Here is an 11822-nt window from a genome sequence, read left to right as displayed (position 1 = left end):
TTTTCACCCCAAGGTAGGTCCTACTGGAAAGACACCTGGAATTTGCTTCAGGGACCAGGCTTAACCCGCTCCCCACCTTACCGTGTATTTTTATTGATTTTAGAGAGGAAGAGAGAAGGAGAGAGAGAGAGAAATATCAATGATGAGAGAGAATGATTGATTGGCTGCCTTCTGCACACCCTACACTGGGCATCATACGCCCCACACTGGGGATTGAGCTGGCAACCTAGGCATGTGCCCTGACCAGGAATCGAACCGTGACCTTCTGGTTCATAGGTCAACGCTCAACCACTGAGCTATGCCGGCCGGGCTAGGAGGATATAGTTTTAAAGAAACTGTTCTCACAAGGCCATCGCTGGTTTTTATCCAATTATAGTTTCTTCAGCACTCTTGTAAAAAAGGAAATGTGGTGCTCGCTTCGGCAGCACATATACTAAAATTGGAACAATACAGAGAAGATTAGCATGGCCCTCGCGCAAGGATGACACGCAAATTCGTGAAGCGTTCCATGTTGTTTTTTTTTTTTAAAGGAAATGTGGTAAAAGAGACAGGTGTTCTCCCTCATGGGTCCACTCAGAGCCCACCTGGAGCGAGGTCAGGCGCGACCTCGGAGGCCTGGGGCCTGTCTGAAGCGTGGACGCTGCTCTCCTCTGGCCCAGTGCAGCTCCATAAAACCTGGCCAGCCTGGCCAGAGAGTGGGGACTTCTCGAGAGAAGCGAGACATCCAGATTTTAAAATATGTCCTGCTTTTTCACTGTTGGCAACTTCTTTTCTTTTTTGGTTAATCCTCACTTGAGGATTTCCCCCTATTTATTTATTTAAAAAATATTTTATTGATTTTTTACAGAGAGGAAGGGAGAGAGATAGAGAGTTAGAAACATTGATGAGAGAGAAACATCGATCAGCTGCCTCCTGCACACTCCCTACTGGGGATGTGCCCGCAACCCAGGTACATGCCCTTGACCGGAATCGAACCCGGGACCTTTCAGTCCGCAGGCCGACGCTCTATCCACTGAGCCAAACCGGTTTCGGCGGCAACTTCTTTTTTTTTTTTTTTTTAAATATTTTATTGATTTTTTACAGAGAGGAAGGGAGAGAGATAGAGAGTTAGAAACATTGATGAGAGAGAAACATCGATCAGCTGCCTCCTGCACACTCCCTACTGGGGATGTGCCCGCAACCCAGGTACATGCCCTTGACCGGAATCGAACCCGGGACCTTTCAGTCCGCAGGCCGACGCTCTATCCACTGAGCCAAACCGGTTAGGGCCCCTCTATTTTATTTTTAAGGAGAGTGGAAAGGAGGGAGGGAGAGGGAGAGAGAAACATTTATGTGAGAGAGACATATCGATTGGTTGCCTCCCGCACGCACCCCAACTGAGGCCGGGATTGAACCTGCAACCCAGGTACCTGTCCTTGACCAGCAATCGAACCCATGACCCTTTGGTACGTGGGCCAATGCTCCAACCACCGATCCACACCAGCCAGGGCTGTTGGCAAAATCTTTAAAACAAACAAAAGTAAAACACTGGTGGCCGAGGAAGAGAAGTTTGTGTTCTGAATGTCAAGGGCAAGTAACTATCATTCACCTCATTTCATGGACCCATCAGTTCTGTGGGCCAAGGGGTCATCTCCCCTTTGCTGATAGGGAAACTGAGGGTCTGAAGGGGAACATAGCTGGTTAACTTAAGCCAACCCAATGATTAAGCGCTAGGGATGAGGTTTGAACCCATTCACCCTACCAGAGCCCATGCCCCAACCCCACTTCAGGTCCTCCCAAAATGGCCAGAATTCCGAGGTGGCCCCAAGAATCTTGCCCCCGTGTACACACCCCGTGTAACCCCCTTGAGTGTGTGTAGGACCTTATTTGGTAAAAAGTGGAGAGGGTTTTTTCAGATGAAATTAATGTTCCCAAATCAGTTGACTCTGAGTTGACCCAAAAGGAGATTATGGCGGGTGGGCCTGACCTAATCAGGCAAGCCTTTTGTAACGGCCTGGGGAGCAGCCAACAGCCCTGAGTGAACTGCTCTTGGAGCATGCCATGTGGCGAGGACCTGGGGGGGCAGCAAGAAAACCGGGAGCCACAGGGCCATTGGACCAGGAGGGGTCAACCTTGGGGCTCTTTATTCCCTGCCTTCTCTCCACAAACATTTCGCACCCACCTGCACTGGCAAAGCGTAGGGACTCCACCAGGGACCTCCAGGTCTGTCCCCCTATCTAGCTCTGCCCTGTCCTCCACGGTCTGTCCTCCCCAAAGTCACCAGAGGGCGCCTGTGAGCACCCACTCTGTTCTGCCCACGGCCTTCATGGCTCCCACAGCCCTGGGGTAAAAGCCCAAGTCCTGCCCTATCCATCATCTCCTCCCGTCACCTCCTCCCTCTATCCCCCTCACTCATTCCACTCCAACCACACAGTTCTCCCTGCTGTTCCCCGGGCGTGCCGTACGGGCCTGGCCCAACATCATGGCCTTTGCATGTGCTTTTGCATGGCCTTTGCATGTGCTGTGCCCGCTTCCTAGTTATGTTCCTCTGGCTCATTCCTCCACCCAAATCTGGCCTTTGCTTCAAGGTCACGTCTTCCGAGAGGCCTCCCCCGACCGCCCTGATCCAGGAAGTCACCTCATCACTCCCTGCTTACGGTTCTGTTCCTGCTTACGGTTTTCATTACCTTGTTTTATGTCACCAGCCATTACATCACACATCTAAGTGTCATTGTTTAATCCCTGTGAGCTCTGCAGCATGGACACCGTGCCCCTTGGTCCCGGCTGGGTCGCAGTGATTTGAACAGCACCAGCCACTTAGTAACTGATGAGAGACTGCGATATTTATTGAGCACCTATGGTTTGCTAGGCGATGGTCTGGGCACTGGGTACATGACAGGGACAAGACAGACACTCCCTTCCCCCACCCATCATGTGGCCAGCCTGGTGGGACAATAGATATGAATCAAATGATCACACAATGGTTAATCAGAGCCAACACTGATGTGGCATTTGTTGTATGTATACCAGGTAGTAGTACCCTGTTAATCAGTTAGTCCTCACCACTGCCCTGTGAAGGTGATATTATACCATTGATATCCTGTAGTACAAATGGGGAAACTGAGGCACAGGGAGGGTAAGGGTCTCCCCAGGCCCCGCGGTCTGATAGATTATTCCAGGAATAGTCCTCGTGCCCGGCCTCCCATGCTCCTATGTAACCCTCTTGTCCTGACTCAAGCCTGGTCATGTGCCGCATGCGGCTGGAGGGACAGCAGCACGTGTGACACGTGCATTTGAAGTGCTCATGTGTCAGGACCTGCCTGCCTGCTGCTCCTGGATGCCCACAGGTCCCTCAGGGGGAGGAGCCGGCCAGTCTGGCAGTCGCCCCGTCAAGGGCAGCCAGATTTAGTAACTACACATACAGGATGGCCAGTTACATTTGAACTTCAGAGGAACAATGAGTGATTTTTTCAAGCATCCATATGTCCCAAATATTGCATGGGACATGCTTATACTAAAAAAGTCATTTGTGCCCTAGCTGGTTTGGCTCAGTGGATAAAGCGTTAGCCTGTGGACTGAAGGGTCCCGGGTTCGATTCTGGCCAAGGGCACATGCCCGGGTTGTGGGCTCAAACCCCAGTGGGGAGCGTGCAGGAGGCAGCCAATCAATGATTCTCTCGCATCATTGATGTTTCTATCTTTCTCTCCTTCTCCCTTCCTCTCTGAAATCAATTAAAAAATTATATATATATTAAATATATATAATATATTTATGTCATATGTTGCCCAGCCAGCATAGCTTAGTGTCTGAATGTCAACCCATGAACCAGGAGGTCATGATTCAATTCACCATCAGGGCACATGCTCAGGTTGCCGGCTCAATCTCCAGTGTGGGGAGTGTGATCCCCAGTGTGGGGTGTGAAGAAAATCAATTAAAAAATTATATATATATTAAATATATATAATATATTTATGTCATATGTTGCCCAGCCAGCATAGTTTAGTGTCTGAATGTCAACCCATGAACCAGGAGGTCATGATTCAATTCACCATCAGGGCACATGCTCAGGTTGCCGGCTCAATCTCCAGTGTGGGGAGTGTGATCCCCAGTGTGGGGTATGAATAAGGCCGCCAATTAATGATTCTCTCTCATCATTGATGTTTTTATCTCTCTCTCCCTCTCCTTTCCTCTCCGAAATCAATAAAAATATGTATTTTTAAAAATCTGCTATTATAGCCCTTGATGGTTGGTTCAGTGAATAGAGCGTTGGCCTGCGGACTGAAGGGTCCCTGGTTCGATTCCGGCCAAGGGCACATGCCCAGTGGGCAGCGTGCAGGAGGCAGCCAATCAATGATTCTCTCGCATCATTGATGTTTCTATCTTTCTCTCTCCCTCTCCCTTCCTCTCTGAAATCAATAAAAAAAAAAATCTGCTATTATAAAAAAAGTCATTTGTTATTGGCCTAAAATTTACATTTAACTGGTGTCCTGGGTTTTATCTCACAACCCTGCCCCCTCATCCGACGGCAGCCCTGACTCCACATGCATGAGAGGGGTTCCCTCGAGGCATGGCCTCCTGAATACCCCACGACCCTGCAGGAGTCAATTAAACAGGAATGATGCTCAGAGGGAAGGGAGCGGGTGCTGCAAAAAGTGCTGAGAAGCAGGCCTGGGAGGGAGGGAGGCAGGGTTCTGGCATTTTAGTCAGAAGCTCGTTTTGTATTTCAGCCTTTCTAATGGCCTGGAGAAAACGCTCCTCCCTTCTGGGATCATAATACAGCGAGCCGGGGAAGCCAGGGAAAAGCATCTACAGCTCCCAGGAACGAGCGAGGGCAGCCCAGGCCCGCAGATACAAGATCTGAGAAGTGCCGCCCACTGGGCCGCCCGGTTTCGTTTCACCCTGAGAGTCCCTCCACTTTGCAGACAGACCCGCCCTCCTGTGGGAATTCCACTAAGAATTTATTTAGACCTTTCACCAAATACCTCCTGGGCAGCCAGTCGGGCAGGTGGATAGAATTCTCTCCCTGCTTTCCACGGGGACTGCCTCATTAAAAGAATTAAAATGAAAAATACATTTGAAAAACAAGACAATTCCAGGGGTCGAACTTCTGGCCTCCTCAGGACATGCCAGTCGGGACAAGTCAAGAGGACATTGCATTTTTAGGGCACTTCAAGTTTGTGGGGTTTTTTTTTAATCCTCACGTGAGGACATTCTTCCATGGCTTTTAGAGAGAGTGGGAGGGAAGTGTGTGTGTGTGTGTGTGTGTGTGTGTGTGTGTGTGTGTAGAGAGAGAGACAGAGAGAGACAGAGAGAACGAGAGAGAGAGAGAAACATCGATGCCAGAGAAACACATCTATTGGTTGCCTCCTGCATGAGCCCCTACCGGGCCAGGGATCAAACCTGCAACCAACGTACGTGCCCTTGACTGGGAATTGAACCTGTGATCCTTTGGTGTGCAGGCTGACACTCTAACCACTAAGCAAACCGGCCAGGGCCACTTCTAATTTTTTAAACCCTCCCTGATGGTTCCCAACAGCCTTCTTATGCCTTCAAGAGAGCCAATACTCCCCCACCGTTATAGCAGGGGTCCTCAAACTACGGCCCGCGGGCCACATGCAAATACAAATATTGTATTTGTTCCCGTTTTGTTTTTTTACTTCAAAATAAGATATGTGCAGTGTGCATAGGAATTTGTTCATAGTTTTTCTTTAAACTATAGTCCGGCCCTCCAACGGTCTGAGGGACAGTGAACTGGCCCCCTGTTTAAAAAGTTTGAGGACCCCTGATTTATAGTGTTAAGATACACATAACAAAATTTACTGTCTTAACCATTTTTAAGTGTATGGCTCAGTGGCATTAAGCACATTCACACTGTCGTGCAGCCAACCCCACCATCCGTCTCCAGAACTTTCTCATCTTCCCAAACTGACACTTTGACCCCATTAAACACTGACCCCTCCTCCCCAGCCCATCACCGCCATCGACTTTCCGGCTCTGTGAATCTGACTCCTCTAGGCGCCGCCTGTGAGTGGAATCACACAGCTCTTGCCTTGATCAGCACGGACTGATTGCAGAGCAATGCCTGACTCAGTGGGGTGGGGCGGTGTGGGAAGTCTGGGCCTGGCGTTACTGAAGATGGTCACCCCACAAGCACTGATGGAGCACCTACTGCGTGCCATGTGCTGGGGACGCTGTGTGACCCCGACAGCCCCGTGCGGTGGGGTGAAGGCCAGAGGTTCCGGTGGGAGCAGTGAGTGTCACCAAGAGAAATGAACCAGAGGGAGGAGGGTTTATTTCACGGTGGACGTGGACAAGCAGTTTGGGGGGAACAGAAGAACCCCTTTTAGCCCACAAATCAAGCCCTTGTTCTGCAGGTCATGTGCTGTCCCCAGGGCTTTGCCGTGCGCTGCGGTGGGGCCTGCAGGGCAGTGCGGAGGCCCTCAGACTGGGTGCTCAGGTTTCCTTCCTCAGACTGGACGGTTTCCCAGGGGTGGAGCGGGGGCACGTCCCCCTTCTCAGATTGGGACTTAGAGGGGGGCCGAGGGTGCCTCTCCGCAGACCGGCAGCTCCTCAAGGTGCCAGGACCCATGCCCCCCCACCACCCAGCCTCTCTGCCCTCAGACTAGTGGGAGTAATGACAACTGGAGTCGGGGAGGGGAGCGGGTCTCCTTTCTTCTCGGACCAAGAGCGTTTGGCAAAGTCCTAGAAGCAGGAAGAATTGACAGAGGTCCCGTTTCATCCCCAGCTTTAGACCCAGAAAAAGCAGAACAATTTCTCTAGGAAAATAAAATCAGAAAAGAAAGCCCTCGGGTCATGGCGCACACCCACCCTGGGGATTGTGGGCATGTCGTTTGTGGTCCTCGGATTGTGGGTTTAAATGGGGACCTGTTTCCTAAAGCGGGGGCACTAGGGGCTGGTCTTGGCAGTTCCCAGAGGGTCAAGGTGCCCCCGTCTGCAGGCTCAGTCCTCATCCTCACTGGCATAGACACCGGCTTCCCAGCGTTCAGCCATCGCGTTCTTGTGGCGGGTCACCCGCGTGGCTTCCAGGACCTGCAAGAGGAGGTACAGAGTCCCCATGAGAGTCCTAACCCCCCCTCCCCCCACCAACTCATAGGCTAGGCTTAGAACAGGGGCAAAGCAGGGCCACCCCCTCCTCTGTTTCAGACCTTCTACTCCTACTAATAGCACCAAGGGATGTGCTAACTCGTGCGGAGCTCCATGGCAGGGGAAATATCTGGGTCTGGCTTTGTAGGCTCAGCTCCAAGATGGCCCCAAATATGTTCCACAAACCCACTGAGGTAGCGGGCCTTCTCCACACTCTCAGATGAACCCCTCCCTCAAAGAAAACGCCCTTGCCTTGGGCCCAATCTGTTCCGAAACCTTCATCATTTGACAAAGAAGCTGCAAGTGCACCCATTTTGCACAATCTGTGCCCATGCAGGCATCACAAGCAGATCCGAGCACAATCCACCGCGGGAAGACACTGCCAATCAAGGAGCTACCCAGTGACGTTTTCACATTCCAAAGAAAAGCCTTTGATGGCCCTGGTGCCATGGGGCAGGGGGCTCAGACAGGGGAGGAGAAGACAGTCCTGGCCCCAGGAGCACACTCACCTCCGAGTTGACGTGGTCCAAGGGGTTGATGCCGGCATACTACAGGAAAGGAACATGCGTCAGCCCTGGCCTCCTGGCCCTGCCCCACCCCAGAGCCCGCCTGGAACTCGATGCAAAGTCCACTCAGTCACCCCTTGAGGCAGGAGGGAAGGTTTCCATGCCCTCATGGTCCTCCTGAGTGCCCCTCGATTACCACAGATGCAGCCATCCACCATGCTGTTCCACCATGCTGTTCCCCCCAGTGCAGCCTCAGGCTACCGCTTGCAGTTTTTTTTCTCTTTCTGTCAACTTCAGCATAATAAAGACAGTCACTATTTATGGAGCCCATCCCATGGCCAGGCCCTGCTGTAAGGCTCGGAGATGGCTCATCTCATGGTAATTTCACAAAGGAGGAGATTGAGGATCAGAGAGGGGCAGGGACTTGTCCAACATCACACAGCAGCCAAGGGGCAGAGCTGAGAGTTGAACCCAGCTCACTGTGCCCAAACCCATGAGGCCAGGCTGTGAGTTCCAGGTGGGTGAGGCTGGAGTTGGTGTTATTCTCCATGGTGTCCCCGGTACCCCACTCAGGGAGGAGATGGCCTCAGAGTTACAAATGTGTGCCATGGATTCAGGCCTGGGTGCAAGTCCCAGCTCAGGAACTCATGGGCCATGTGACCATTGACAAGGCTCGCTCCACCTTCCTGTAGGAGGTGTCAGAACTCAGCCAGGCCTCCAAGGGGGATGGCCAGGGTTCTAGACTCACCCACTGCTCCTTCTTCTTTCTCTGCCCAGGAGTCGCCTCAGCAGGGGCCTCTGCCGTCCACACCAGGCCCGAGTGCAGGCGGATGGGGGTGAAGAAGTGTGACTCGGACACTGAGTAGCTGCCGGTGGTGCCTGCGGGGTCAGGGGGAAGGACGGAGCATCAGGGAGCGTGCCATAGTCCCTTGAGGGAGAACATCTATCAGACCAAGGCCTGGGGGACACAGACTGTCTGGACCGCGTAAGGAGACAGGTGAGTGAACAGACGTGCAGAGCAGAGAGCTTGTCCGGAACACTGATAGAATGACCAAAACAGCCCTAGCCGGTTTGGCTCAGTGGATGGAGTGTTGGCCTGCGAACTGAAGGGTCCCAGGTTCGATTCCGGTCAAGGGCACATGCCCGGGGTTGTGGGCTCGATCCCCAGTGGGGGCCTTGCAGAAGGCAGCCGACCCATGATTCGCTCTCATCATGGATGTTTCTGTCTCTCTCTCCCTCTTCCTTCCTCTCTGAAATCAATAAAAAAATATATTTTAAAAAAAAAAGAATGACCAAAACAGCGAGTCAGAAAGAACTGGGTAGATGGATGGGTGAGATCTCATGCCAGGTGAAAACATTAAATCTTTCGTAACAAAGAGGAACAATTGACCAAGAGGATGCAGCATCTGTAAACCTTTCATGCGCCTAATAACAAAACCTTCGAATCCATAAAGCAAACGCCACAGTGCAAAGTGGACATCTCTCTCCAAAATCTGCCGTTTACGGAAACATACAGGCAGAGACCAGCCAACTGGGGGAGTGGACAGAGTCCCCCAGACATCCCTCCACTCTCAGTCCCTCTCGATCCCCCCAAACTCCACCTCTCCACCCTTCTCTGCTCCAGTCTCCGGGACCAGACCCAAGCAGCTGTTCCCCGCCCGGCTGTTCCCCGCCCGGCCCTTCCTCACCCGATGCCCGGGAGGAGCTCCTGGAGTCGGGGTCACAGTCCAGCTGCGGGGAGAAGACCTCCGGGAAGAGGGCATTGCGTCGTTCCTCCGCCACCTCTTGCTCCCGCCTCAGGACGCTCTCCACCTCCCGCTCCAGCAGCTCAGAGGACTGGGACCTTTGCAGCCTCAGAGGGGGCGCCCCAGCCACTTCCCAGCCCCAGGTTCGGGGCGTCTCGGCCTTCTGGGGCACATCTGGGACCCTGAACCGCAGGGGACGCAGGCGGAAGTACTCCCATCGCACGACACCCCTGTTGGCCGGTGGGGGTGCCCCCGAGGGCTTCCAGGACTCCTGCTTTGTGCCTGAGGGTTTTCTAGAGGATTCTGAGAGATGCCTCTGAGACCCTGTGGCCTTTGCCACCGCCTTGGCCTCGTCTGCAGCGAGGCCGCCAGGCTTGCCCCGTGCGTGGAAGGCTGGGAGCCTGGGCTGGGGGGCCCCAGGGCTCAGGTACGGCTGGTAGGCGTCAGGGGGGATGCGATTCACCCTCCTCAGCTCTGGAGAGGGGTCGGCCGCCCTGGTGTCTGGGGCCAGGCCAAGGATGGAGTCTGAGCTCAGTGCTCTCCTGAGTCCCGGCTGGGGGCCCCCGGAGAGGCAGTCGGGCTTGGACACCCAGCCCCCCTGCAGGCCCTCCCGCCGGTGGTCCTCCTCGCGCTGCGTCTCCTGGGCAATGTCACGCTGCACATAGAGCGAAGGGCGCCCCCTGTCCCGCCGAGGGGCCGCGGTCAGGCTCAGCTTGGTCAGCAGGGGCCGGGTGGGTATCTCCACCAATTCCTGGGGGCCCGCTGCCCCCCGGAGCCCCCTCTGCTCGCGCAGAGCTGCCTCGCGCTCCTGGGCCACTCGGATCTCCCGCTCGATGGGTGTCTCCTTGGGGGCCTCCGGTGACTCCGCTGGGGACCGGGCACCAGGGTCTTCCATAGCCTGGACGCCAGGCCAGGTGGGCAAACCGCGGACCCTCTTCTGTTCCATGACCACCTCCTTCACCTGGGGCTTGACCGAGACGGCATAGCCATTGGCGAGGGGCGGTGTGTTCGGGGCCTGAGGGGCCTGGCTGATCCTGGGTGGGGTACACTCCGGGGCCACCCAGGCTGGCGGGGTCGGAGGGACCCTGGCATTTGCCTGCTCCAGGCTCAGGAACTGCTGCCTCGCTGCCAGGAAGTTGATCTGCTCCCTGTCGACCACGTTTTCCTCCAGGGGGATGAGCTGAGGCCGTGCGGGGGTCCTGGGGCCCCCGTTGTCAGGGGTGCCATGAAGCGTGGCCACCGTGCCGCTCTTCCTCACCGCTTGGCCCTGGATGACTGCCCAGCGCTCTTGCTCCAGGTCCGGTGGCCGCCTGAGCAGGGTGTCCCTGGTGTCCAGGTGGTAGGCCTTCATCACCTCATCCTCATCATCCTCCAGGTGCAGGGACGGCTGGCTGAGGAAGGTGCGCAGGCTGCAAGACGCCCCTGTCCTCAGCACGTCCGGCGGGGCCTGGCGGTCGCCCACCCACACTACAGTCTGGTCCTGGCCCCAGTTGCTGTCCGAGGGCTCCACATTCACCAGCTGGTATGTGTAACTGGTGTCCCCATTGAGGGCCAGGCCGGCCATGCCTGGGGAGTGGGGGATGCTGAAGATGGGGTATCTGGTCACTCGGTCCATGTTCTGGGGTTTCAGCCACCACAAGTTCTGGGGCGGAGACGCTCCCAGCTCCCTGAGGATGAGAAGGAAGCACACCACCAGGTAAGAGCACTTGGGGAGGGGCACAATGTCCAGTTCCTCCAAGGGCAAAGTCCTGCCCAAGTGGCCTCTGTGATTGGTTCAGAGATAGAGAAGTGACCCCGCCTGGCCAATCAGAGCACCCCCTCCCCCTGGCCTCTGTGATTGGTTCTGGGATGGACATAGGACTCAACCTGGTCAATGACATGAAATCCTGGCACATGACTGTGGAAATGGTACCCTCTTCCTGTTAGGCTTGTTAGGTTGGGGGAATGAAACTGATCAATTCTGGGGGCCACACATGCCCCCTTGTGGACACAGCCTGCTCAAGAGCAACCCCAACCCCAACACAACATCCTGAAAATGTTGTTTGAACTCCTGGATCCAGCCACACTTGAATCTCACCCCTGCACTGATCCAACGACTTGCCTCATGTCTATCTGCCATTTGCAGGCACCCCTGCTCCTCATCTCCCAGACACTGCACATCCAGTCTTGGGGAGCCCCTGTTGCCCTAACCCTACTCCTCCCCTCTTTCACTCAGTTCACCTTGTCTGGACCCAAAGCCATCCCTGGGCAGCCTCTCTGGGCCCCACCAGGCCCCCTGCCAGTACAGGTGTCTACCTCTCTCCCAGGGCACACATATTCTGAAGTTCCCTCTGTGGTAGTTGTTGTTTTTAAAATATATATTTTATTGATTTCAGAGAGGAAGGGAGAAGGAGAGGGAGAGATAGAAACATTAATGATGAGAGAGAATCATTGATCAGCTGCTTCCTGCACACCCCACACAGGGGACTGAGCCCACAACCCGGGCATG

General features: G+C 54.4%; 1 protein-coding gene across 1 annotated transcript in view; it reads right to left on the bottom strand.

Annotated features, from left to right (window-relative positions):
• Positions 1 to 6249: 6249 nt before the first annotated feature.
• Positions 6250 to 11822, bottom strand: part of MISP (mitotic spindle positioning) — a 9917-nt gene continuing 4344 nt past the window's right edge. The window contains exons 2-5 of the mRNA XM_005866663.2: positions 9278 to 11001; positions 8338 to 8468; positions 7593 to 7631; positions 6250 to 7029 (exon numbers count right to left, since the gene is read on the bottom strand). Coding sequence (XP_005866725.1) covers positions 6940 to 7029; positions 7593 to 7631; positions 8338 to 8468; positions 9278 to 10949 — 1932 coding nt within the window. The 5' untranslated portion in view covers positions 10950 to 11001 and the 3' untranslated portion in view covers positions 6250 to 6939. The remainder of the gene's footprint in view (positions 7030 to 7592; positions 7632 to 8337; positions 8469 to 9277; positions 11002 to 11822) is intronic.

Source organism: Myotis brandtii, unplaced genomic scaffold (assembly GCF_000412655.1).
Source record: "Myotis brandtii unplaced genomic scaffold, ASM41265v1 scaffold236, whole genome shotgun sequence".
Classification (NCBI taxonomy): Eukaryota; Metazoa; Chordata; class Mammalia; order Chiroptera; family Vespertilionidae; genus Myotis; species Myotis brandtii.
Note: the sequence above shows the minus strand (reverse complement) of the source record. Positions and strands in the feature narration are given on the sequence as shown.